Source organism: Phlebotomus papatasi, chromosome 3, assembly GCF_024763615.1.
Source record: "Phlebotomus papatasi isolate M1 chromosome 3, Ppap_2.1, whole genome shotgun sequence".
NCBI lineage: Eukaryota > Metazoa > Arthropoda > Insecta > Diptera > Psychodidae > Phlebotomus > Phlebotomus papatasi.
Window position 1 is genome coordinate 17,897,540 of NC_077224.1, and position 26,660 is coordinate 17,924,199.

The 26,660-nt window shown below is 34.1% G+C and overlaps 2 protein-coding genes across 3 annotated transcripts in view; one reads left to right on the plus strand and one right to left on the minus strand.

The window, feature by feature from the left end:
- Positions 1–15,126: 15,126 nt before the first annotated feature.
- On the minus strand, positions 15,127–15,909 carry LOC129807911 (frataxin homolog, mitochondrial). The gene is made up of 2 exons (XM_055857514.1): positions 15,512–15,909; positions 15,127–15,449 (listed from the first exon to the last, which is right to left on the minus strand). The coding sequence occupies exons 1-2, from the start codon at positions 15,827–15,829 to the stop codon at positions 15,183–15,185; spliced, it is 585 nt and encodes a 194-aa protein (XP_055713489.1). The 5' UTR covers positions 15,830–15,909; the 3' UTR covers positions 15,127–15,182.
- Positions 15,910–15,971: 62 nt separating this feature from the next.
- The window catches only part of LOC129807908 (moesin/ezrin/radixin homolog 1), a 71,700-nt gene continuing 61,011 nt past the window's right edge, over positions 15,972–26,660 (plus strand). For both annotated transcript variants that reach the window (XM_055857507.1, XM_055857509.1), the window contains exons 1-2: positions 15,972–16,166; positions 25,598–25,767. In XM_055857507.1, coding sequence (XP_055713482.1) covers positions 25,756–25,767 — 12 coding nt within the window. In that variant the 5' untranslated portion in view covers positions 15,972–16,166; positions 25,598–25,755. The remainder of the gene's footprint in view (positions 16,167–25,597; positions 25,768–26,660) is intronic.

Genomic DNA, 26,660 nt, shown 5'->3' on the forward strand with positions numbered 1-26,660 from the left:
ATTACTTTATATATTAAGTTTGTTCTGGTAGCGTTTTGACCATTGACGTACATGATTCATTTGACGTTTATTCGGTTTCAACATTTCTTGAGAAAGATCGAATTATGTATACGGGAAACCGGTGCACGACTGGACATGGGGTAGCACCGAACACTAATTTTTATATCTCAACTACTTGGACTATCTCGAACATTTTTTCAGTGGCCAATCATCTCTATAGTGCCTATAAATTCCTATAAGTCCTGTCCTCTGTACAGTCACATATCTGATTAAAAAATCAAAGTGTTCCGTGCCACCCCGTGTTTGGTGGTGCCCCAGTTTCCCTTATATTCGAAAACGATCTTGACATCAACGAAAAATTTGACAGTTATTCAAAATGGCAGACAGCAACGTCAAATCAAGATGGCACCCACACCAATAAAACAAATAAAAAACACAAGAATAAAATTACCTCTCGCGTCCTAAAGAAAAAAAAACAATACTATTTTTCAAAATTGTTTTTTTCTGAGTGCAAAAATACGTTGTTAGAGAATTGCAATTTATTTATATAATTTTGCTAATTAATGTCAAGAGGTTTCTCTCTATAGTTCAGATGCGAAGTTGTTTATAAATATACACATAGAGAGCACTATACAATAACAAAACTCCATATTCCCTGAAAAAGCTTTTTATCTGAGATTTTTTGCAATCTGAATTGAAGCATTTTACAAAATTTAGGTTTAGTTGTAAAAGCAAAAATATTTGAGGTTCTTGATGCATTCAATTGTGGATTTTATGGCTCCGGCACACCTTTTAAATCGGGAAAATTTCATGAAGTCTAAATTCGTATCCCTTTCTTTCTCACGCGCTTTGCATATGTTTATCTCATTCTTTCACACTCTTCTTCTTTTTCTTCTTTCAAACATCACAACAAATTCAATTTAGCGCAATCGAATTTGAGTGTGAAACAATGTGATAGACATATGCAAAACGTGTCATTAAAGTCATTCAAGTAATTAAAAATGGGAAATTAATTAGAAGTGGCTTTAAGTCCTGAAATATTAAGATGATTCTAACTTCTTAATTTTTCTTTTATCAAAAATATTCCCTAATTTTATGCAGTATTTTTTAAGGAACATAAATTTGCTTATATTTTTTTTTCTGAGCATAATACCTAATAAGTACTATTACCAAGCACTTAATAAGTATTTAACTCTTTAAGGAGGATTGGAACACCGGTGTACCATAAAGAAAATAATTTTTCCTGACTCTCCCTAAAGTTATTTTTTCTTGTATTTATATGTAATTGCAAAGTAGAAGGTTGAAGGCATCTACGATATTTTTTGCAAGTCTCCACCTATTTGCTAGATGACAAATATTTAAGCTCAAAAATGATAAATTTTTAAATTCTCATATTGAAAATTTATTTTAAATATTTTTATACTTACAGTTTTTTTTAACAAAATCGTTTTGGAAAAGGAAACTACAATACTCAAATATGAAATTTTTCGTTAGAGTGAGAATTATCAGTCATCGGTATCGTCAGAAAAATTACTTAAATTTTGGGCTATTTTTGCCCCTATCGTTCATAGAGACAAAAATACACCAAATCAGACTCTGTTTGCTTTTAGAAGTTTAGATGTAAGACGTTTTACAAGTTCTATTTATCGGTTTCATTTTTATTGCTGATTTTTGGTCAGCGAAAACTGTCTCGTCGTTAAAGGGTTAATAAAGCACTTAATCCTCTCGTTCAGTAATAACCTTCCCGATTTGAGAGCTTTTTTTGGTTGAGGTTTTTCTGTACCGATTTGAAGGTTTATCAAAGAGAACTTACCTGAAAACCCGTTGAAAGTTCGAACATTTAAACCGACGAGTTACACAAAAGTGAGCAACTTCATAAAAAGGACATTTATCTTAAATAAAAAATTCCAATTGAAACGTTTTAGCATCCTGATATTCCACAAAACTACACAAAAGTGTCAAGAATATCGAAATTCGAAATGGCAGAACAATCAGCGCTAAAGCGGCGAGTACGTGAACTGGTACTTTAGGCTCCCGGTAGATTTTCGAATAGCTTTTGGCTTGGCTTTAGAGTGGCTTTGTCTCTTCGAAAGATTATTGCTACTGAACGGAACTAATAAGCACTTAATGAGTACTTAATTTAAAGTAGAATAACTAACCACTTACCAATCGTTCTGCGAACACTTCAATATGACATCTATAACCGTTTGGTGTATTTGCTCTCTGTGTCTTGAAACAAGCATCCGAAAGGACACAAGAAATGGAAAATAAATAATAGAAATCGTCCATTGTATTGTGTGAGAAGATTTTGATTTCAGAGAAAATGATGATTCAACCCTTTTTTTCCAATGGTCCCCACAATTCTTCATCGTCATCCACATTGGATGAGGAAATAACCCTCCACAAATAGCACTGTTACATGCTGGATAAACGTCTTGAGATTGCTTGGAGATTGTCATGAAGTGCTTCATGTAAGAAACATCCAAACCTGAGTATCAACATTCCCTCCACACGATGATTCTTTTTGTTTTTCTTTTCACCCAGAGCCTCTGCCTTGGCCCACCCCCAACCCCAGAAACTTTCCTCATGAGCCACTTGTCCAGGGAAATGTCCGTGGGAGAAACATGTGCTACACACATTTTGAAGCACGTCAACCGGTGCGTGATTTGACTTTTTTAGTTCTTTCCCAAAAGAATATGGAGACCTTCTTACATCATCATCTTGTGTAGCTTTTTGAGCATAATACGATAAGAGAAAATCACATTTTATCTCTTCGCCATTTCAATTTAATTAAAACAGCCCTTTTTCGCAAAATAACCCAAAATAAACGCAAAAAAACCCTAACTTAAGACCAATGAAAAGCTCTATATTTTATGAGCTCTTGAGGTTTTCGCTTTATCAACTTCTTATAATGCTTTTCTTATTTAGATGGTATATTAAAAAAATGAAAATAAACCATTTAATTAGCCAATGAATTGTCTATAGAAGGTCTAGAAGCTTCACCGTGACCCTTACTGTACGAATCTATACAGATAAATATGCTGGAAAGAAACGAAGAAAGGTATGAAATATTTCTTTTGAACCTCTAGAGCCCATTCAAACAAGGGTATTTTTATTCAAAATCTCTCTTTCGAAATAAAATTTCCCCATTTAATCGAATTTGTGATTCTTTCGAATATTTTAAAAAAGCAAAAGTTTAAATCTCAAAAAACATCTCGACTGAAAGGTAAACAGTTTTATAGTTCCGCAAGATATCATTCATGTTCGAAAAAGTAAAACCGAAATTCGAATTTTCATACCCAACATTTAAGGAAGATTATTACTCTTTCCGAAACTGTCAACTTAGTGATTTTGACACATTTTGACACTCGTGATACTTCGAAAATCGAATAGGAAATTTTTCAGTACCTTGTGGATAAAACAGGAAGTAAAACTCCTTTGCTTTGGCTTTCGAGACTGATCCTTTAATATATTTTACCTTCACAGAAAAAAAATTGTTAAAATTGCTCGTAAACGTTGGTGAATTCCAACACTAAGAAAAAAGAGACTACGATTAACTTTTTTTTCGTCATAACTTTAACACTTTTCGGGTGCAAAAATATATCAACATTTTTTAATAATTTTACATCTTCTGAGGGTAAAATCAACATGAAAAGGGATAACTTTAACTCCTAATACACCTAAAAAGGGTAATATTTACACCGATTTTGGATCAATACTGCAGGGTAAAATTAATATTTCTGGAATGTTGTTTTGACTTTTTCAGATTTCTCTCAGTGTACTGGGAACAAAATGCTCGTAAATCGTTAAACTCTCTGAAAAGTTCGTAAAAGTTTGAAGTTTATCACAAACTTTGTTCGTAACGTCAACACTTGACAAGCATTTATTGTTCTTTAAAGATTTATTCGTAAGCAAACAGAAAAATGTTCGTCAAATTTGTCATTTGTTCGTAAAACTTTGCAGACAAAAAATGTATGAATAACAAATACAGTGGGTGTCAAAAGTTTGTTACGGCTTGTATTTTCAGGAAACCAAGTGGAAAAAAGATAGAAAAAAATACTTTTTAAAATTTTTCTTTTTGCAAATTGGTTGCCTGTCATCCGTAGATCTTATATATGTATTTTATAAATTATTATAAATCTTATTTCGTATGAAAAATAATTGTTTGCCAAATGTTGATTATTTTTTTGCGTCAAAAGTTTGTTACGTCTATTGGAAAAGTACCTCAAAAAGATGAAATGCGTGCGACTAACATCTTTTAATCCAGTTATATTTTAAAGTTATGTCATTTAATAAGAAAATAGTACATTCGCACTTTTTTAAAATTTTCAATGGTCAATATATGCATATAAACAAAATGATAAATAATAAGAAATAAAATGTTTTTTTGTTAATTTAAAATTTAGGCCAAAATAATAAGTTACAAAAACTTAAAAGAAGAGAAATTGTTCAGAAACACTCCCGGAATGAATCTGCGTCATAAATTCTCGGTATGGATGGAAAATCTCTACAGGATGCACATAAAATCGCCAAAACTCATTGTGATAAAATATAAGTACATGTGGAAAATGCTACTGGCCAGACCCAGGGTTTGACTCAGAAGGTTTATAACTGCATTGTAAGTATCTCTGATAGTGACCCCATGATATCTGTTCCAAAAATTCAGAGTCAGTTGGTTACCGAAGGCATACAGGTCGCTACTGTTACAAAAGTCAATATGAAATTCCAAAAGATCGTGAGAATGTTTGACTGGTCCTTAAAATTTTACGGGTAGGCAAGACTAATGTGGTTAAAATGTTGCAAATTAACTTTTTAACGTGTTTTAAGTAGAAATACAACTTTTTAGTCATATTGGACTTGCTTACCCATGAAATCCCGTAAGTCAGTCAACCATTCTCGACATTTTTTTCAATTTCATCTTGATTTTTGTAATAGTAGCGACCTGTATGCCTTCGGTAATCAACTGACTCTGAATTTATGGAACAGATATCATGGGCTCACTATCAGAGATACTTATAATACAGTTATAAACCATCTTAATCAAACCCTGGGTCTGGCCAGTAGTGTTTTCCACATATACTTATATTTTATCAACATAAATTTTGACGATTTTATGTATATCCTGTAGGGATTTTCCATCCATACCGAAAATTTATGACGCAGATTCATTCCGGGAGTGTTTCTGAACAATTTCTCTTCTTTTAAATTTTTGTAACTTATTATTTTGGCCTAAATTTTAAATTAACAAAAAAACATTTTATTTCTTATTATTTATCATTTTGTTTATATGCATATATTGACCATTGAAAATTTTAAAAAAGTGCGAATGTACTATTTTCTTATCAAATGACATAACTTTAAAATATAAATATATAAATATATTGACGTAACAAACTTTTGACGCAAAAAAAATAATCAACATTTGGTAAACAATTATTTTTCATATGAAATAAGATTTATAATAATTTATAAAATACATATATAAGATCTACGGATGACAGGCAACTAATTTGCAAAAGGAAAAATTTTAAAAAGTATTTTTTCTATCTTTTTTTCCACCTGGTTTCCCAAACATACAATCCGTAACAAACTTTTGACACCCACTGTATATGTAAAAGAGCAAAAAATCCTTGTCAAGTGATCATGTTATGAACAATTGGGAAAATTCATAAGCTTTTACGAACTTTATGGTGAGTTACGATTTACGAACATTTCGTCCGTCATCGGTGATTATTTACAAACATTTACGAAATATTTTCTTTGTGTAGTGTACGTTTTCGAAAACTCTCCGATGCATAGCATAGCGCAGTGGGGTGCTCTACAAAATATCCCCGTGTAAACAAGACCATGAAGTAATTTTATCAATTAATATTCACAGATCTAAAAACGAGAATGTTTGACCTCAAGCCAGGTAACAAACGTTGGGACAAAAAAAAACATATTAAAGAATGTCAAATCATTTACAAATACTTATCAACTTGATACCGAAAATCTAATTCAGCCAGATTGGGAATTACAATTACCTTTCCGAAAAATTTAAATTTAACCAAATCGGTTGAATGATTAAATTTTTAAACGAAAATATTCACCTAAGCTACACTCAGTACCGGGATTATGCACATTTTCGGGACCGAAAAAAACGCGCGAAATGGCATTATGCATCGAGAAAATTTGCATAACCGCAGGGGCTTTCTTTTGAATAAATCGGTTGTAGAACGAATTTCGCGCGGAGTAAAAGTAGTTCACACAAAAAGATTCAACTGTTTAATAGAAATGCATTAACAAACAGTACTTTTTGGTCAGAGTTCTTCAATAAATGGTTAGAATATTTTAAAAAAAAAATTACTTTAATAAAAGAAATTAAAGTTTTATTCTTAAAAAGTAGCAAAATCTTTTCAAATTTCCCGCGTCGCAAAATAGTATACATTCAGGCGTATTTCAAAAATGATTGCATAAATTGACTCCCAATGGTAGGCAAACTTGCATAATTCTATGTGCATAATTCCGTCAGGTGCATAATCCCGAAGGACTTAATGCCGGGACTGAGTGTACCTCCAAAAAATATCCGAAAATAAAAGAAATCGTAGTAGCCATTTTCGAAATAAATAAATCAAAAAACATGGTTTCGGAATGGAAGTCTATAGGGTCAAGTGTGTGTCTAGGGCGTAACGGTACTAAAATATTTCCGTACATTTAAGAATTAATTTGCAAACTTTACTATAAATAGTTTTAAAATACAGTAGACTCTCGCTAATTCGGTTCCTTTAACATCGGGCTACTTTTTAAATCGGGCAGCAGTTATATTTGAAAAAAGTTTGTTGACATTTTTGAAGTTCGATTGTGATTATCGAATGAAGCAAATATACTCAAATTTGCCATGATTTGTCTCCGTTGTGATGTGATTTTGCATTATTAAGGGGCTTTCATAAAATTTACAATTAATATGAGCATATAAATTTAATATGAGTACGCAGGTAAACAAAAAATCGTTGCATTTCAAAAAATTTCATGCCCGAATTTCTCTCTAATTCGGATGACATTTCGCTCCCAAATGCCCGAATTTGAGAAAGTGTACTGTAAATAAAAATTTACACATTTTTACACCATTTCCGAAATTTTGAGTCTGAATGTGTTTACGTCATTGACGTTGCATTTCCATGACCCAGAGAATGCTTAATTTCGAAAACAACTATCGTCATTGGAATATCAAAAGCATAAATGAGAGTGCTTATTGATGAGTCCCTTGGGAAGATATTTGATGCTTATTGATCAGATATTTAGCTGGCCAGACAATCTCAAGCTCTATGGCTATTGTCCTTCCACAGGATATTCAATCGGAACTGTGCTAATTCCCAACGATGGATAGCTCTAAAATACCCAAATTCACACTCCAATCGAAGGCAATTAATCTCAGCACTTCACATACAAAACGCTCAAGATATATATATATATAGCTTATTGATATATAAAGGATTTACTGAAGATTGGCGCAGTCTCTCGGTTATGGATGACTTCCCTCTTCAGTTAGAACACAGAAATCTTATCTTGAAACAATTTCCATTACTTTGCAGTTAATACTCCTTAATTCAAACTTTTATTGAAACCAAGTTTTTTGATTTGGATTAATCCTGGGATTAGTTGCAACAAGCTCCCAAATTATTCACAGATATTATTATATCTTGCAATGAGCAACTTTGAATTAAAATTTTGAGACAATAAGCTCGTCTCTAGCTCAACTCTAAGTTAGAGACAAGGCTAGAGACAACAAAACTTTTTTTTTAATATTATATATTAGTAATTTCATTATGAATACCAAGAAGACATAATTAAAATAAAGCTTAATTTTATTCATGTATAATAATTTTAATATCTAATATTCTAATAATCTTTGTATTACAAAAAATACGAAATATTGATATAGTTTATGCCTGTATAAACTAACTTTTAAACTTATATCATTAGAGTTATGTTTTAATTTAGTACGCTCATAAGTTTCTTAAGTAATTTTTAGATATTATTATTATTTATTTTTAAATAGCTAATAGGGTTCGCCCCTCTTATATGGTTTGATTAAAGGTACGAACAAAGACATATGATAGAGCAGGGTGTGCAAGAATCGTTTGAAACCGAGCAAACTCCATCGCAAAATTTCGCGGAAATTCCAGTGGAAAACTAGCGTCAAAATTGCAATAATCCGCGGAATTTGACGCTAAAATTCCACTAAGTTTTCTATGGAATTTGGAGTCGAAAATTCCATTGGAATCATAGCTCTCCATGGAATTTCAAGTACGATCCACTGGAATTCCAGCGTTGAATTCCACAGAGTTCCGCGGAACATTTATATGGAAACTCACACATGAAACGTCCGCGGAATCAGCTGTAAAAATCCTATGGAAAATTCCACTATATTTCCATAGGGTTTTCCAAGGTTTTTTCCACTATTTTTCTCGAATGTCAAGCAAATAAAATGGTGTTGCAACAACATAGATAATTTGTTTCCAAACCTTCCGCAAACATTTTTAGTGATTTATGTGGCAATTATAATATAATTAATTATGCGACACTGCGTTTCGTGTAGATAATAGTGAAGTGATTACGTTAAATAGGTCGTCAACCTAAAATAATACTGTTTTTATGTCATTTAATATATTTTAGGAAAAATTATTTTTTTTTTATAAAATATTTTTTTATTGCTCAAAGTGTTAATTCGTTATCTCTTTCCGGACCACAACATATCCAGCGAACGATTTTCAGTAAAACTCACTTTGTTGTAAGTCTTAGTGGTCAAATATAATACTTTTGTAGAGTAAGAATTTTTTCCGCCTCTGGGAAATTGGAAAACTCATGGGTACTCTCGTCCCCAAAAGAACGAAAAGGAGACAAACTTGAATTTTCCGAAAGTCATTAATATCAATTTTGTGAATTATTTTTGAGTGTCAAATGACTCCTTTACAATGTTGATCACTAAAACAAGAAGAATTATTGACCAGTATCTTGTGGGATGTCCAGGAAGTGCTAAAAAAAAGACACCCAGCTCCTGCTTGTAAACAGATTCCTCATAATATTTTACACATAACACTTTAAAACACATTTCTCTCAACACGATGTTATTGTAGACACATTAAGCTTTCTCAAAAGCATAAAAGACACTTCCTGGACAATCAGAATTCACCAAAATCAGGAAGAATAGGAAAAACTTCCCTGAAAACAACCTCCCAGGCTGCCAAATGTCAAAATTATCGGCCATATTGGCAAAAATGTCGCTCCCGCTTGGAATTTTGTAACAAGGTTGGTGTCAAAAAGAAAATGGCGGACATTGGCGGGATAACCTTACATTTGGCATCTAGATTTTTGGAGACGAGAGTACCCAAAAGGTTTGAACAAGTTTTTTTTTGAAAATTTAAGAAAAATTGTTTTTCGAATTTATGTAATCTGTAATTGTTAGTTATCATACTTATTGGCCCCGAGAGGTTTTTCCTTATTCTGGTCTAGAAAAATATGAAAAAAGTCATAATATCTGTAAGGAAGCAGAAAATCAAAAATTCACGATTTTTGACCAAAAATATCTTAGCTCAGGAGTTAATTGGGATCCTGCAAAAATATCCTAGATTTGGACATCCTTATAGTTTGTAATCATCCACAAGAATCGGAATTTTATCGATTCTAAATAGTCTAAAAAAATTATTTTTTCCATGGGTACCCAGAGTCCCAAAGGAGACGAAAGAGTTATTGCTGGTTTAGTAGTAAAACATATTATAATCCTCGTAATCTTTCCTATTTCTTTAATATTAAGGAAGTAAAAGCATGAGGTGCATATGACAGCTTCATTTTTTCTCCATTTTATTTAGGTGGAAAAATCCACATAAATTCCACGAACATTCCATGGATATATTCCACAGTCAAAAACCAGCATAAATCCATCAAATTTTCCTTGGAACCTATTATGGAAAATTTTCATGGATTTTTTCAAGGAAAAATACTGGAAAATTCCGAGGAATTTTTCGCTTGTTATTCTTATTCCGCTTTCTTTTGCAATGGGATATTACCGTATGTCACAAAGGGTATTCGGGTGACAGCTGTCAAACACATAAAAAAATTCCCAATCTATTTTTAAAGATCACTGAAAAGACCGTAGTAAATTAGTGATCTAAAGGATTTTCTTCATATAAAAACTACTTTCCCCGGGAATGGAAGGTTGAATAATTTTTTTTCACTTACCTCGGGCCTGGTTGATCATCTGCCACTGCCTCTGGAGTCTAAAAGAAAGGAAAAGAGCATTAAGTTTCTTGGAAAATCGTTCTAAATTTATCAAGGGGATTCTTCAAGAGATCACAATTATTTTTCAGGGATAAATAGAATCTCTTGGGACTCACCAGGCCTTCTGGAGATCCTCGCTGGAGATGCTGGGGAATTCCCACCAACAGCTCCTGGTGTTCCTGGTTCTGATCCTCCGTGATTGGGCACAAACTGTAATCTCCAGACACTTTTTATGCACTTTAAAACACTTGGCGTCCGGAAACCACGAGAATACTGCTCCTTGAGCCTCTAACTGGCAAAGGGAGACGTAGAGGACATCTCTATTTCCTTCGCGCCTAGTTTCCTCAACCTCACTTCGATTTTTCACTCCCGGAAAGCCCACAAAGTTGCTGGCTTTTCTTATTTGGGAACATTTAACGGCACTCGGGATTGCTTTTTTGATCACAGATTCACTACACTTTCTTTTTCCTGAGCTCACTACAAACTCAATCACTACAGAATTTCCCGGGAAAAACTGCAATATTATTCACTGATCTTCATCTTTTAACTGAGACACTTTATTTATTCCACTTACCAACACTTCCTCCACAGAAAACACTAAACCCCCACATGCATGAGATGCTCAAGAGTCCCCACTCACGAATTTCACTAAAAAAAACTTGGAAAATCCCGCGGGAAAACACGAAAAAGTGGGAAATGCAAGAGCCTGGAAAAAGTTTCCAAGCTCCCCACGTAGCGGAACTGCAGTGAAGAAATGAAGATGGCGCATCGGAAGGGGAAGAGCACCGTTAACATTTACTGTGCTTCCCCTTTCCACGATCATGAAACCATTCAATTCCACTTTGCGGTCACTTTGAAAAATGAATGACAAAAACTGCGTAAACTTTTTTATTTCTACACAGGATAATTAGATTTCACTTAGTGATTTACATTCAAAAGCCTATTAAGATCATTTTCGTGAAACACAAGACAAAAGCCAGTGATAAGCCTAGATCAGCTTATAGAGGTGTGATTCCTTCATTGCAAGTTTGGATTGTGGCAAACTCGAACAATATTTATACATAAATAATGCAAATTTCGTTTAATAATTCGTCAATTAAATTCGCATTTGTCGTAACTTCTTTTTTGCAATTTTGGGATATATACATATTTAAAATCGGCGTAATTTTGTTTATTTAACGCACTTGAGAAAAAGAAACTTTTATAAGTCCATTAAAAATTATTTTAAACAAAAATTATCGTAAGCGCCCTTAATTAATTACAAGTCCGTAAGTCATTACAGACTTACAACATTACTTATAATTCATCAGAAAATATATGCTACGACAACTTCATTAACACCCAAATATTTTTTTAACCTTCTAATATTGAAATTGTATTTAGAATTTAAAAGAAAGTCAAAATGAATTTGGAAAAAAATGGTTCAAAATATAATGTAATAATAATAATAATAATAATAATAATAATAATAATAATAATAATAATGTTTATTGGTTTCTTTGTAAATTAGGCTCAGAGCCTCTACATACAACCATGTTGCAAATGTTAGAGCGGTTGGAATGACAAGTATTTTGAAAGTTTCTGTATGATGATAGGCTGGTCAACAGCTTGTAGGAGCAGAGAGGTTGGTAGGATGTTCACTGAAGAGATTATTTTTCCTCAAAGAATCCAAGGTTGAAAGTGTGAATGAGTAAGCTAGCACGCATTTTGACGGGTGCTACAGAAAGTTGAGCTGATGAGTTGGATGAAGCTGAAGAAAGATCCCGTTGTCCGGGCAGAGAGATGAAAGAGATACACACTGATGTGGAATAAGCCATCCAATCGAGAGTGATGCACGGAGCCATCAGTGTATGATCGGCTAGTGGCAGTGCTGGAATTGATCAGCTGGATCAGGACAAGGCGCCTGAGACTATGTATCCAGCCGATCAAATTTTTTTCAGCACTGGGTGCGATTCGACCGTCGCTCGAACCAGAGATCTCTGCACCATAGATCCAGTACTCTATCCACTGAGCCACGAGACCCCCAAATGTACAGTGGCGGCAAGATATAAATAGCACACCTTAAGCTATTTTCCTATTTTGATGTGTTATGATACAATATCAATCTTTATACCTGATCATACATTATTTTTTAGAAAGTATAATGCCCATTAGGCCCATTATAAATAAAAATGATAATTATTTAATATTTGTATCCGTTAAAATCATGTGTTTTTGTCATTTTATGAGTTTAGGTATAATTCCTACGGCCAATTTATATAGCACACTTTCATTTTCTCTGAAAATATTTCCTGAAATTTACTTTTATTTTAAAATTCATTATATTTCTGTATTTTTGATCATTTATAGGCATTAATGCCACAAATTTTTATAAAATAAAGTTATGAGAACTGAAAAATCATGAAAATAGAGCCTTTGGTGCAGATTTCCAGGCTTTACGTAAAAAAGTTTAGGATAACTAAGAAATTTTTTTTGTAAATTATATTGCTCAATGAAGATAACCATCAATTCAATAATTTTTTATGATCAAAATTACGAATCACGCAAAAACTCGAAAATGTCGAGAAAGAATTACGATTTCTAGAGAGGATTCTGCCATTGTTCTAATAGTAAAACTGAATTTATTTGCCGCCGTGCCGAAAATAAAAGAACAAATTGAACAAAATTTTAAAAAGTAACTGATGTGCGCATTACTGAAAGCCAATTATGTAAAAATACCCGGTTTAGAACTATTGCCAGACGTACAGAGTTAGTATCCAAGCGAAATCATATCTGTTGTTTGACTTTTGTTAAAGAGCATATGCAGAAGGACCTGTAATTCTGGAATAATATTCTTTGAACAGATATATTCCTGTTTAATATCACGGGATATGACATAATAAAATATTAGATGTCCCAAAAGTCAAGAATTTTGTCCTTGATACATAACTAAGAACGTAAAACTTAGCGGTGCTAATTTTATAATATGGGGTTACTTTTTGCGAAGTGGCTTATGGCCTGTATATGGAATATCAGCCAATATAAACTAATTTGTTTGCAAGGATATCTTTCGGCAAGATATGTATCTCATCATCGAAAAGAAGTTGCTTTTGGTTTTTAAGTTTTAATCAAGCTAATGGTCCCAAACACACTGTCAAGAGTTTTTAAGTGGTTCGATCAGAACAAAATTGACCTTCTGGAATGAGCAGGATGGCCTAAGGACCTCAATCCTGTTGATTTTAAAGGAAAAGATTGACCACAAGACAAATCTGTCGAATGTGACTAATTTGAGATGGTTTTAAGTAGATATCCACACTACATGTATTTCATGTAGTGTATTTCATGTATTTCATCACATTAGAATAGTGTCAAATCCTGATTTCCCTAATGATCCTTCGTTGTCAAGCGCTCATTTTTTCGAAAAGTTACTTAAAGTACTAATTAATCCAAATTTAATTTTCAAATACAATTCGTAAGTTGTTAAATGCAGTAGAAGCCGAAAACCCCGAAAACTATCACTTCTCATAGAGGGTGTGCTATTTATATTGCCCTCTTAATATATGCCATTTCAAGAATTTTTTGATCGTATTAAATTTCTTGTAGAACATTAAGGTTTTTTCTTCATATTCAAAATGTATTTATATACAAGTTCATTTACTATTATTACTTTCATCATTTAAAAACATAATTTTTCGAAAAACAAAGCATATTTTACAGTGTCCGAAACTGTGCTATTTATCTTGTCGCCACTGTATATTTGTACTAGACTATTATTGCAATATTTATTGTCTTTTATATGAAGCAATATAATTGTACCATTCAATGTATAACAAACTTCACCAAAATATAAATAATTCATATTGGTGTTTGAAAATTTACCTCTACTAGCTTAGAAGACTTTAAATTCTTAAATTATTACAGTAGACTCTCGCTTATCCGTGAGAGCGGGACCAAAATGTCATATGGATTTTGAGAGTGATACCCATTAAATTGTTTGAAATCCAACGATTTTTTTGTTTATATTGAAAATTTATGGTGTGAATCCTGACCTGACTGAATCCGACAGTCTCTCTAAGCATGCGTACTGTCCAAAAAAGTGACAGTAAGTAAGAATTACAGTAGATAGAGCGCATTTGCTTAACAAAAAAAAACCCAAAACGTGAACAATGTGTTATCAAAATTTTGAAAATTCAACTGCCTCACGGATTTTTTTATGTCACCCGGAAAAAGAGTCCACGGATAAGCGAGAGTCTACTGTATAACGACTCATACTCCAATTTTAAAAACGCGCCTTGTGCCAATTGCACTTTGCCTACTTTCCGGCGAATAAAAACGGACTGAAAAAATACATTAATTAGGGTTATTTCATTTTTCGCCACACCAAATATGTCTCTGCCATATTCGCCGTCCAGTCAATTTTGTCTGGATATTTCGTGAATTGTCCCTCAGAGATATTGCGTACTACGGACGGCCGGACCCGAAATTGCCGGCTTATGATTTTCGGCATCAGGGATGTTCAAAACATACACTCTGTGAATTTCAGCTCGATCCGAGCACTTTGAGAAAATCCAAGGATTACAATAGCTGTGATTAGACGGAGTCACATCTAAAAATTATGAAATTTGAAAATTATTTGAAAACATTTATAAGGTTTTTCCTTGAGAAAAGGAGCCCCTCTTTGCACCGCGCTTAGCCGTTCAAAGTTTCGCAAAAAAAAACTTCCAGAAATCCTACAAATTTTCTTTATTTCTTTTTTTTTACTCGAAATAGCCTGAAGAAATGAGCTTTCTCATTAGTTCAATGTCACAGCGCCCTTCCAGCTTCTCTGCATAAGACAACCACTTAATTGCTTTCTTTTTCTACCTCAGAATGATGAAAGAAAAAAATTAATAAACCTCAAAACTAAATTGAAATTATATTTCTTCTGCATGTACAGGATGGTTTGGTCATTTCTGGCTCCCGCTGTGAGGAAGACTGAAGAAATCCACGTCTTTCTGCACAATTGCCTTGATTTCTTCTTGGAGCAGCTCATGGAGGCTTCTGCCATCGTGCTTGTAGACCCATTTACCCTCGGAACTGCCCTCTCCAGGGATGAAATCGTAGCGCTTGGGGCCACTTGTTGGAGAACTCAGCCAGATCTGTCGATTTGGCGATTGACGATTTATCACGTAAGTTCCGTACTTCCCGCCCAGTTTGACTGTCAGTACGCCGTCCTGGAAGAAGGGGAAGGAAAAAAGTGACTAATGGAAGAATGGTATTCTGGATCTGGACTTACTGAGTACATAACATCTCCGGTTTTCAGATGAGGTGTCCCTTCCACGAGAATCTCAAAGTATTCACAGAGTCCTTCGAGGGTATCCGAGCAGACGGTTTCATAAGTGACTAAATCAATCAATGCTGCTCCAATCTCTGAGCTCTGGACCGTGCAGTAGCCCTTCCGAATGAATCTCTTCACTTCCGGAATGGGAATTTGTCGGCAAATTGAAGTTTGTTTTTCTCGCTCCAAGCACCACTGAACTGTAACCTGATGAATGGGTCTCCTTCTCAAGGTATCCACCATCAGTCTGGCAACTTTTCTGTGCATGGTATTCATGCTGAATGTGAGAAAACTCCCCTGGAAATCCCTGCGATTCTGCACAAACTTTGTTTTGACTTTCAGTGGGGAAAGTGAGGTTATGTGATGCCTTCCCCTCCTTTTTTTGCATATGGCAACACGAAAATTTGTATTTCAGTGCTGAATCGCAGATGTCGCCGTCAGTGACATTTTGGTCTTCCCCGAAAAAAGTTTTCCTCGCAGCACGAGAAGATTGTTCACAAAGTTGGTGAAAAAGTAACATTTTCCTTAGTTTTTTCCCGTTCTTTTTAGTTTATTTCGCGTGTGCCTGCGTGAATATCCACCGTGGGTGGCAGCTACACACGGATAAACAGCGGTGAGTGGGTGAAAAATTGGTGTGTGGCACATTGTGATGCAGTTTTTCTCCGCATCGTCATCCACCGCGAAAACTGGGCAAATATCCCCTAAATAGGTCAGTTAGGTGGATGAAAGTGCCCGGAATTGCTCAATTAGATCCCACCTGACAATCCTACAGCAATTCCGTGCATTTCAGCCACCTGCTAGGTGTGGAAAAGTGGCATTTTCTCTCGAGAGGAGGCCTGTGTGTGTGTGTGTGTAAATCACGGGGAAGGAAATCGCAGAGAGAATCTCAGTGCATCTCGCTCCCGCGTCAATTGGGCAAGGGTTAGTGGGAGAGGGATGGCAATAAAAATGGTCTTCTCCGGAGCGTCATCCGGAGGAATTTTTCCTCTTTCCGCGGACACCTTCCGGGAGTGCCCATGAGACAGACAAATCCCTGACCTGGTACACGGTACTTTGTCTAGGGTGGATCCTATTGATTTTCCCAGATTTTCCACCCTTTCTCGCTCTCTTTTCCCTCAACTCTGGGAGAGAAACGTGCGAACGTCATCGTCTGATTTGAAGCTATTGCACTGAAATGGTGACACCCAAGATTATCTCTGATTACCCAGAAAAAAAGACCACCAAATACTCCTCCCGAATCCATCCCCTTCTTTCCTTCAATATCCCCAGGATCCAATTGTCCTGGAAGCTCTCTGACTCGCCCTACTTTGGCAATTAAAGTCACCTTCACCTTCCCGGACGTCTTCTGGTCACCTCATTAATTAATTCCTCATAGATTCAGCTTCAAATTTATTCACAAATGACTAATATTCCGTTTGAATGTTTATGCGATTCGCCCGCGAGTCGCTGAGATTCTGCAGACAATCATCACATGAACAGAGCAATGGGAAAATGGTCAGCAAACACGCGGAGTCGGTTTCAAGCTCAGTTGATTGTTGCTTGGGAATTTCTGTTGATTTTCCATCATCTTTTCAGAGTTTTTGGGAAATTTCGGAACTATTTTCCAGAAGACAAAACTGTTAAATTTTAGCCATAGACACTAAATCAATTATCTCGTACAACGCACCATTTTTCATTGATCCAAGACACAATCCCCTGCTATAAAGATAAAATGGTACTTTATTGTCATCTTGGAATTTATGTTTTTGGAATAAAAATTTTCAAAATAAAACCAGAGATATTGCGTACTACGGAACGGACTGCCGGACCCGAAATTGTCGGATTATGATTTTCGCCATCAGGGATGTTGAAAACATATACCCTGCCTATGAATTTCAGCACGATCTGAGCACTTTGAGAAAATCCGAGGATTACAATAGCTGTGATTAGAAGGAATCACACCTAAAAAGAGCTTTGTGCAGTGCTCAAAATCTCGATTAACCCTTTAACACTTCGTACAACCCTAACCAAAAGTGTCACGGAAGGGCCAAGTGGCAGCCGCTGTCATTTATCGAATTTTACATAATATTTTGATATTTTTACTTGTATTTAAACATTCGGAGCTTTAGTCAGTTCTTTTCTGGTGTCTGAATCAGAAATTTCATCTCCTTGGGTACTAGGGCGTTTCAAATAGGAAAAAAAATTTTTGGCACTATTCTCACGGTGCTGTGTTTGATGAGACAAGAAAGTTTTTCTTCTACGACCATATGATCAGACGCTGTTTAGAGGTGGCTGAACGACCCTCTCTTTAGTGTAAAATCTGGTAAAATCAGAAATTTGTTCTACAGAGAGGGTCGTTCAGCCACCTCTAAACAGCGTCTGATCATATGGTCGTAGAAGAAAAACTTTCTTGTCTCATCAAATACAGCACCGTGAGAATAGTGCCAAAAATTTTTTTTCCTATTTGAAACGCCCTATTGGGTACTGTATCTAAAGATTTTTAACCATTCGATGTTTTCATCTTTATCAGAATCATGGAGTAAGGGAAGGTGGTCTGCCTTTGAATGCGGCAGCCTTTGAATGCTTCAATTTTTCTCTTATTTTTCAAAGCAAAAATTCTACTTTATGAACAATAGTTAATACTATTAACTATTTTCTATTAACTTCGCCTAACAAAATGAATTTTTAGCTTTGGGAAATAAGAGAAAAATTGAAGCATTCAAAAACTGACGCATTCGCATGTCACTTTCCCCCATAATTCTTCTCAATAATTTGCAAAAACACTTTCAATTTGTTCTTTTAAGGCTTTTATACACTAACAATCAAGAAAATTACATCTGCAGAACGTCAAACTCCCATATGCATATGGCGGCAACTACCACTTGGTCCTTCCGAGTGCAGTTTTTTGTTTTTGCTAAATATATACATTAATATTTAATTTTTATTAAAAATTTTATAATGAAAAAATAGCCAGATAAATTCTGCAAGCATTCGAGCAGGCCTCCAGGCGAAATGATATATTCTTCATTATAAAAAATTAAATTGAAAACTAAATTGGCAGCAGCTGCCACTAGGGTCCATCCAAGTGTTAAGGACGAGAAGCTTTCCGCTGAGCGAAATTCAACGAAATCAAGTTTCCCTCGATATTTTAGCCTAAATAAGTGATTTACGGTTAAAAAGACATTTTCCCATCCCTAGGAGTCCTGTAAAACTATGGGTCATATATGACCCAATCGTCCATAAAGGTAAAAAAGCACAAAATTTTCCAGATGACTAGTTTACTCGTTTGCTTTGTTATTTTTGAAAGATAAATAACTTGAATATATTTGTAATAATAAAAAAAATATTTAGAGTACGAATAAAAATTAAAACGATCAAAAATTTATTTTAAAAAGTCTCATTCAATTTTTGGTCTCAAAGACTCTTGAAGGCTTGTATATAAAAACAATAATTTTTATGAAGAAATGTATTATTGTTTACTTCATTTTTAATTTTTATGATATTCATCGAAACAAATTTCGCATACTGGTAAGGTAACACAGAGATAAATGTCGTATGCCTCACAAATACAATTGGTCTTATGATCCTTTTTTCTTATAGTACCATGTGCACCTCAGTTTTCTTCGGAACATGTTTGATGGTAATGGGTAGATGCAATGTTGCTGGTCTCTGGGAATTTTAGACGTACAGTTGCACATTGCTGTGGATCTGGGAGTTCTTCCGGAGTTAATGCGTTTTCGATGAAGACTTCAAAGTCCACTTCATCCACGCCTTGTTCCAAATATATTATGTTGCTTTCGTTCAGGACAAGATTGTCGGCATCATCGCTATCTCTCGGGCATAATATGTGGATGATTTCGGGTTCATTGATCATGATTTTTTTTCCATTTTTGAAGTCATCTACAAGATTAAAAAGTTATGAATTTACAACATATACGCAGAAGTATCTTATAAATAATTATCAAAATATTACCTTCTTCAGTCAGTATCGCACTGGGAAATCTCAGATAATTGATATATCACACAATATTACACGAATAATTAACTATTTTGTGCACACCTAAACAAAAACATGAAACAGTCTAACCTCAAATCTTCGAAAATCCACTAGAGACAAATTCGGTGTTTTTTTACCTTTAGGGACGATTGGGTCATATATGATCCATGAAAATTATGAAGCTTTCCTGAAAATACCAATAAACTATAATTTTTACTTTGTTGAGAAATATTATGTATATAGTTATTATAGTTTTATGTCCCAAGAGGTTTTTGCTTAAAAAAATTAGAAATATTAAAAATATAAAAATTCAAGCACCAACGTGAAATTTTGAAAATTCGTTATATTTGAGCTCAAATATTTTTTATGAATCAAATAGCTGGAGATTTGCAAAAAATACCCTAGATTCCTACATCTTTCTAATACTTCGTGATCATGTACAAACATTAGAAAGAAATAACTTCAGGTAGTCAAGAAAAATTATTTTCTCTATGGGTCACGGGTGACCCAATCGTCCTTAAAGGGTTAAGCTCTTTGTGAATTATCTCTCCGCATGGTTTTTTAGCTTTTTTTTAGGTACATACCGGTTTACCACCGAATAAATTGATTCTATAAGAAAATCATTCTGAAATAGAAAAAAACGTAATTAAATCATTTGCGGGTAATTTACCAATTCATTACCGATTGAAACCGATGCGGCAGGGTTTGAAGTTTCAAGACCTTTCCAAAAAATCCAAATTTAGGTAAATCGGTTGAAAAATAGGCATTCCAAAGTGGTTTATCTTTGACCTTTGAAAATTCGATATCGAAATGTTTTTCGATCATAGGTGTCTATGAACGAAGTATTCATCTCAATCTTTCCATACAGAAGTAGATCTTGAAAAATTCGAAAATCTCTTTAAAGATTCAAAAGAGACTTTCGTACTTCTTAATACTTTCGCATTAATTTAATTTGAATTCTTCGAACATCAACGACTTTTTGTGCAGAGAGAGTTCCATTTACCTTTTATCTAAGACACTATTGGATAATCAAAATCTACTTCACTTTGGGCTCAATTTATCTCCAGAACAGATTCGAAAATAAGTAAATTGTGAAGCCGTTTTAGAAATTAACCAAAAAACATGGTTTTGGTGGAAATTGAGGGGGATGAGGGAAAAAGAAAAAAAATGTCTAGAGATAATATTGACTAGTGAAGGGGGTAACGAAGATCGAAAATCGATATCTCTTACCGATTTGCTCCTGACCGGTGACAAATTCGAAAACATCTCTCTCTTTGGTTTCTCTGGAAAACTGGTCTCTCTTTGAGTTCGAGCAATATAATTCGAAAAGTTTATCGAATGGGATGTTGAATGCGCAATTCGATGGTGTCCATGATTAAACTCTTTCCATCCACAAGTAGATCTTAAAAAATTCGAAAGTCTATTTGAAGATCCAAAAACTTTCCGTACAAAAGTAGATTTTGAAAAATTCGAAAATCTATTTGAAGATCCGAAAAAGAGACTTTTTTACTTCTTAATACTTTCGCAAGGTGGCTGATGTACATCCTGTTCGAATTTCGAAGGGCTCAAGTGTTAAAATGTGACGGTCTTCACATTGTTGTGAGGAAAAAAAAACAGAACAACGACGTTTACTGTTCTTGCCTTAGTATTTAATCACTCCATAATCACTGAGTAACTCTTTTGCGAGCTTTTTAGTGTGATATTTGATAAATTTTCCCCACCTTGTTCGAAAATTTAGTATGAAAGTTCGAAATTAAATTTGAATTCTTCGAGCATCAACGATTTTTTGTGCAAATAGAGTTCCATTTACCTTTTATCCAAGGCACAATTGGAGAATCAAAATCTACTTGTGTTTGGGCTCGGGTACATTCATAGAAAATTATTCATCAGTACAATGCGATGGTTTCATTCCATACTATTCTATCTCAGAATGACAACTTTTCAGGAGAGCCATTTGAACTTGGCCAATTTCCTATGCTGCCCGTGTATGTAGGAACAATAATCTCTCAGAGTACCTAATATAATTCTAAATCGACTAAGAATAATACGGAATGGACCCGTCGAATGACAAACTATAATTTTATTTCACAAAAAAGTAGAAAAAATCAACTTTTATTATCATCGTAGTAAAATGGGGCAAAAAGACATTATTACGGCAATTTTCTGCGCATTTTCATATTTTAACTACTCTTTTTTTTGTCATAAAAATTACGTTTTCTTAAATGCATATTTGATGATCCAAAACCATTAAACAACAATAATTTCAGTGCTCTAAATTTTGCTTCGCAAGAACTGAGATTTTTTTTTTAGTATGGAAAAGTGTAAATTATTTAACTTTTTAACTGTATAATATAGTAGAATTATTTTTTTGTAAAAATGAATAAGTTTGAGCAAAATATAGAAAAGAGCTAAAATATCAAAAACAGAATGATGTTAGCTAAGGCACACACCTGTTGAACAATTGACAATTAACAATCTTATTTTTTGGTAGGAGTTAAAGTGATTTTTTAACAAATTTTGAGAAATTGGGTTGCTTTCGAATACACCAAATAGTCTTATAACGTTTCTTGGCCGATTTTTGTAAAATCTAAAACAATTTCGCATTCTAATTTTAATATCTAATAAATTGCTCGTGTAGACTCCATTATTTCCATTCCGTTCAGTCCAAGTCTGCCAGTCGCTTGTTTTTCACAATTGCCCTCTCGCAGCAATTGTTGTAAGTATCGTCCGTCCCGTCCGTTGACCACACTCGAAAATTCAGGCTGAAATTCTTAAGAATATTCAAACTGACCCATTTATAATTCGCTCTATATATTCATTCCTCCAACTTTACATCATTTTTCAAGTAAAGGTCTTAACAGACCTGAGGATTAGCCGAGATACGACTTAGCGTAATACCGGCTTTAAACTGGAGGTTAATCCCAGTTCCTGAAAATCTCAAAAATCTAAATTATAAGCAATTTTGCTGATTTTTCAAAATTGAGTGGTTCATTTGCCTTTAATATCCAATCCTAATCAAAAATTTCTTCGAAAAGCATGCCTAATAAGGAATTAAAAGAGTTCAGTCAAATGGCTAAGCCTTAAATCGGAAACACATACAATTGTATTTTAAATAATGGTTAAACTACTTTTCCAACATTTCCCACTAAAAGCCGTGTCTCGGCTTAAGTCAAAAGTCTATCAAAGATAGATATTTTGTGGAATCGGCAATGAAGATAATGGTGCGTGTCTCTGCTAATAGTCAAAATTTTGGGTACATGTCGGTTTTATTTGATAAAAGAAAGTCTCCAATTCGACTAAACCAGACACAGAATTTGAAAATATTCAAATTAGAAGGAATTTGACCCATATTTGATTTTATTTTAAATTCTTTTGTCTAATTTGAATGTCTTACATTTATTAAATTCTAATAAGCATCCATAATGGGATAAAGTACAATGCAATTTTTTAGGATTTCCATTTCATTTTCAAGGGAAGATATGCCGGTGCCTTTAAACTATTTGGGGACCTTAGCATATGAAGCAAGTCAATTTCATGATTTTTTTATCAAAACTATCTCAGTCAAGGCATTAATTCTACACATTTATTATTCCTTCATATAAGTGTACCTGAAGAGAGAACGGAAAGAGATATTACTTACGGTTTTCGGCAGGGATTAAATGTCGACATGCGGCTATAATTTGTTAGATTTATCCCCTCGTTCATGCTTCTGTTTTTTTTTGGAATAAAGGGAAGTGGGACACCTTTGAAATTTGGATTTTTCTCCCATGTTTAAGTGGAACTGAGCCATATCATAATGTTTAGAGTCTCAATATGTTTATGCATCTAAATTATATCACGATAAGGCTCAATTTTATTTAAAAATAGGTGAAAAATCCCAAGTCAAAAATGCCTCACTGCCCCCTACATATTAACTTTCTTTTCTCAATAACTTGGCTTTAATGGCATGGTTCAGTCTCAAATTTTAGTCCGTAAAAGTTGGATCTTATACATTTCGAGCAATAAGAATTCCGACCCCTTACTATTCTTTTATTTCGCGGGGTAGCGTCTAATGCCCCAGACACACGACTTAAGCCGAGAGACGGCTTAATGTAATTATAACCAGAATAATGATTCCACTAAATTCTCATCAGTCTCCCACTAACTAAACCATTTCTTGGCTTAAGCCGAGAGACGGATTAGTCAGAAAATGATGGAAAGGTAATCTGATCATTATATTCATTATGATTATTTTAAGCCTTTTCTCGGCTTAAGTCGTAAGTGTGTCTAGGGCATAAATCCATCTAAATCCCAATTATTCTGAAATTTTTTTTATATTTCTACTAAAGGGTAATTGATCAAATAAATTTTCAGAAATCACTACAATTTGTTTTTTATACGGATTTCAGGTCTAGGGGCTTAAATAGACTTAGGATTAGAGGATCCTTTGCATAAATTTCCTTTCCCTAGTTCTTTTCTGTAAAATGTTGACAGGCTAAATATTCTCGAGGATCAATCTAAATCTATTTGGGCCTTAAGTTTTAGTTATATAGCTTAACTTTTCCAATTTCTTATCAGACAAGGTTTTTGGGAATATTTTGACTCAGAATTCGATATTAAGGATGATGGACCAATCAGATCTTGTAAAACCCCTAAAATTCCTTACAATTTTGGATCAAAACTTTAGAAACTTGACTTAGTCTCTAGTCTGAAAACCGTATTAGAGTCATGTAGACTGCAGTTTCTTTCAAATTACAACAACTCTTGCTCTAATGATTAGAAATAGATCATCTACAACTCTTTGAGAGCTTCATATATTCATAAGGCCATCGTTAAAGACAGTAAACACAGTTGGTTTTTTTTATCGAAAATTCAAAATCGAATATTTCGAAATCTTTGTTTTCGGTTTTAATGAATCTTTGGTTATTATTTAAAATTAATAGTAAATTAATAGTAATAGGTAATTAATTAAAAAATAGAGACGGTTTTAAACCGGTTTCATCGCTAAAAAACGGTTTTGAAACCGTATCCAGAATAGGGCGGTTAACCGGTTTTTCGAAACCGGTTAACCATTCTTGGAATCACTAGTGGCGGTGATATCGATTTGTTCGAGTTCGAAATCAAATATCGAAATATCCATTTTCGATTTCCATGAAATTTTACTATTTTGCATCTGTACGGAGAGCTTCAGCAATGGGGCTGCTCCGCGCTCGGTAGTCCCTATAATCCCACCTGCGCGGTCTTAGACGATTTCTATTTGATATTCTAAGTTGAAACTGTGCAAATTCTAAAGTTGATTTCTCGAAATAAACTCATTCAAATTCAGCACAATTTTTGATAATCTTCTGCCATTGATAAATGAGTTATCAGCGATAATTTCTTCCGTCATTTGTCTGACTAATAAATTCCAGGAGGGAAATCTAGAACTTTTGACCCAAAGAGACTTAAACACTTAAAGCATAGAAGAGCCTTTCTGATAAGCTAATTAATGATTGATATTTTCTTTTTTCTCGACTGATATTTTCTCGAGGCAGACCTAGGACAAGGTGGCTGAATCAAATTCAGAATCTTGCCTTGGAACGCCTCGGGATCGAACCCGAACATCTTCCTGAAGTGGCGGAGGATCGACAAGCGTGGGCTGCTAATTTGGATGTCATGGGCCCGCGACCCCAATAGGGATAAGCGGTTGAAAATGAATGAATGAATGAATTTTCTTCATTACACTTTGCATGCCCCAACCAAGGCGATGCGTGTTTGATACTGCTCTTCTTTTTTTTATTGTGCTACAAGTGTTCAGGCCTCTGAATGAGTGGAAAATTTACCCATATATACTGTTTGTCTGCAATTCTGAATGAATTAATGAAAAGAAGAGTTGGAGGATAGGCACACAAAAGAGAGAATCCACCGCAGAAGTGTTCTATCTATCTGAGCAAAATTGACCACATTGAATGACTTCTGTACATCATTTTTTTTTTTTTAATAATAAACCACAAAACAATTAAACAGTAAAAAGAAATCAACTTGCATCAAATCTATTTATATACATTTTTGTCATTCCCTCTCGTTTTTTTTCTCCTTCTATTTTGCAGATAAAGTTTGTTCCTCACAGAGAGTGTGGGTTTTGTGTGACACCAGGAGAAGTTGGAACACAGAGAATCAAGAAGAAAAAAGCTGAGAGTTTTTGTGTGAAATTCGCGCCAGAAGAAAAAGAAGAAGCCAACAAGGAGAGGAATAAGAGCAAGCAAAAATGCCGAAATCTGTAAGTACACATATTTGGGGGAATTTTGGTTTGTGGCAAATATTTTTCTGTCTAATTGTATAAGATAGATGGAAATTCACCTGTTGACGTAAGATTTATCTTGTCCTGGAAGACAGATTTTCAGAGTTCTCTTGAGTGAAAATTACTTTTTTTTTCTCTCTATAAAAGTTTGATGTCACAATTTTTGGGCGTCTACAGCAAAAATTGCGTTTGTCTGTTTAAAACTTTGAAAAGAAGAAGAAAAAAAGTTAAATAAAAGCAGGGTTTGTATGTTTTCACTGATAAGACTCTGTGGTGAGTGAAGAAGAAGTAAAAAAAAAAAAAGAATGTGGCGAGAGAGAGAGGAATTCTTTTAATACAAAAGGCCACTGAGAAGGCATTCTTGGTGATAAAAGGCACAGCACAAGCTCTATCGATGTTGTGGAGCATACTTTTATTTTGTCTTTATCAATATAGACCACATGCGAGGGAAAACCAATAGAGAATAACACGGCAATTTTCTGCTGTGGAAAAAAAGGCAATATCAGAACCAATTAGCAAAGCAACCTTTACAAATTGATCTTGGGATGGGCTTTCAATTGTCTTTTTTAGACGAAAAAAAGACAGGAATTCCCAAATATTTAGCTAATTTTGATTATTTTGGAGTAAAACATTGATTTGTAGAAGTTTGTTGATTTTACAAAAGTTTGTTAAAAAACTACAAAACATTTGTTGATTTCACAAATTTAATAAAAAAATCCCTTGGGCTTCTTGTAATTATTTTCGAAGTTAACAAAATTGATTGTCTTTTTATTCGTCAAATTATCAATGTTTGGCAAAAGTAACAAAACTACTTTGTTTGATAAATTGACAATTTATCAAACAAAGTAGATAGAAGTAGTAGTCAAACAATT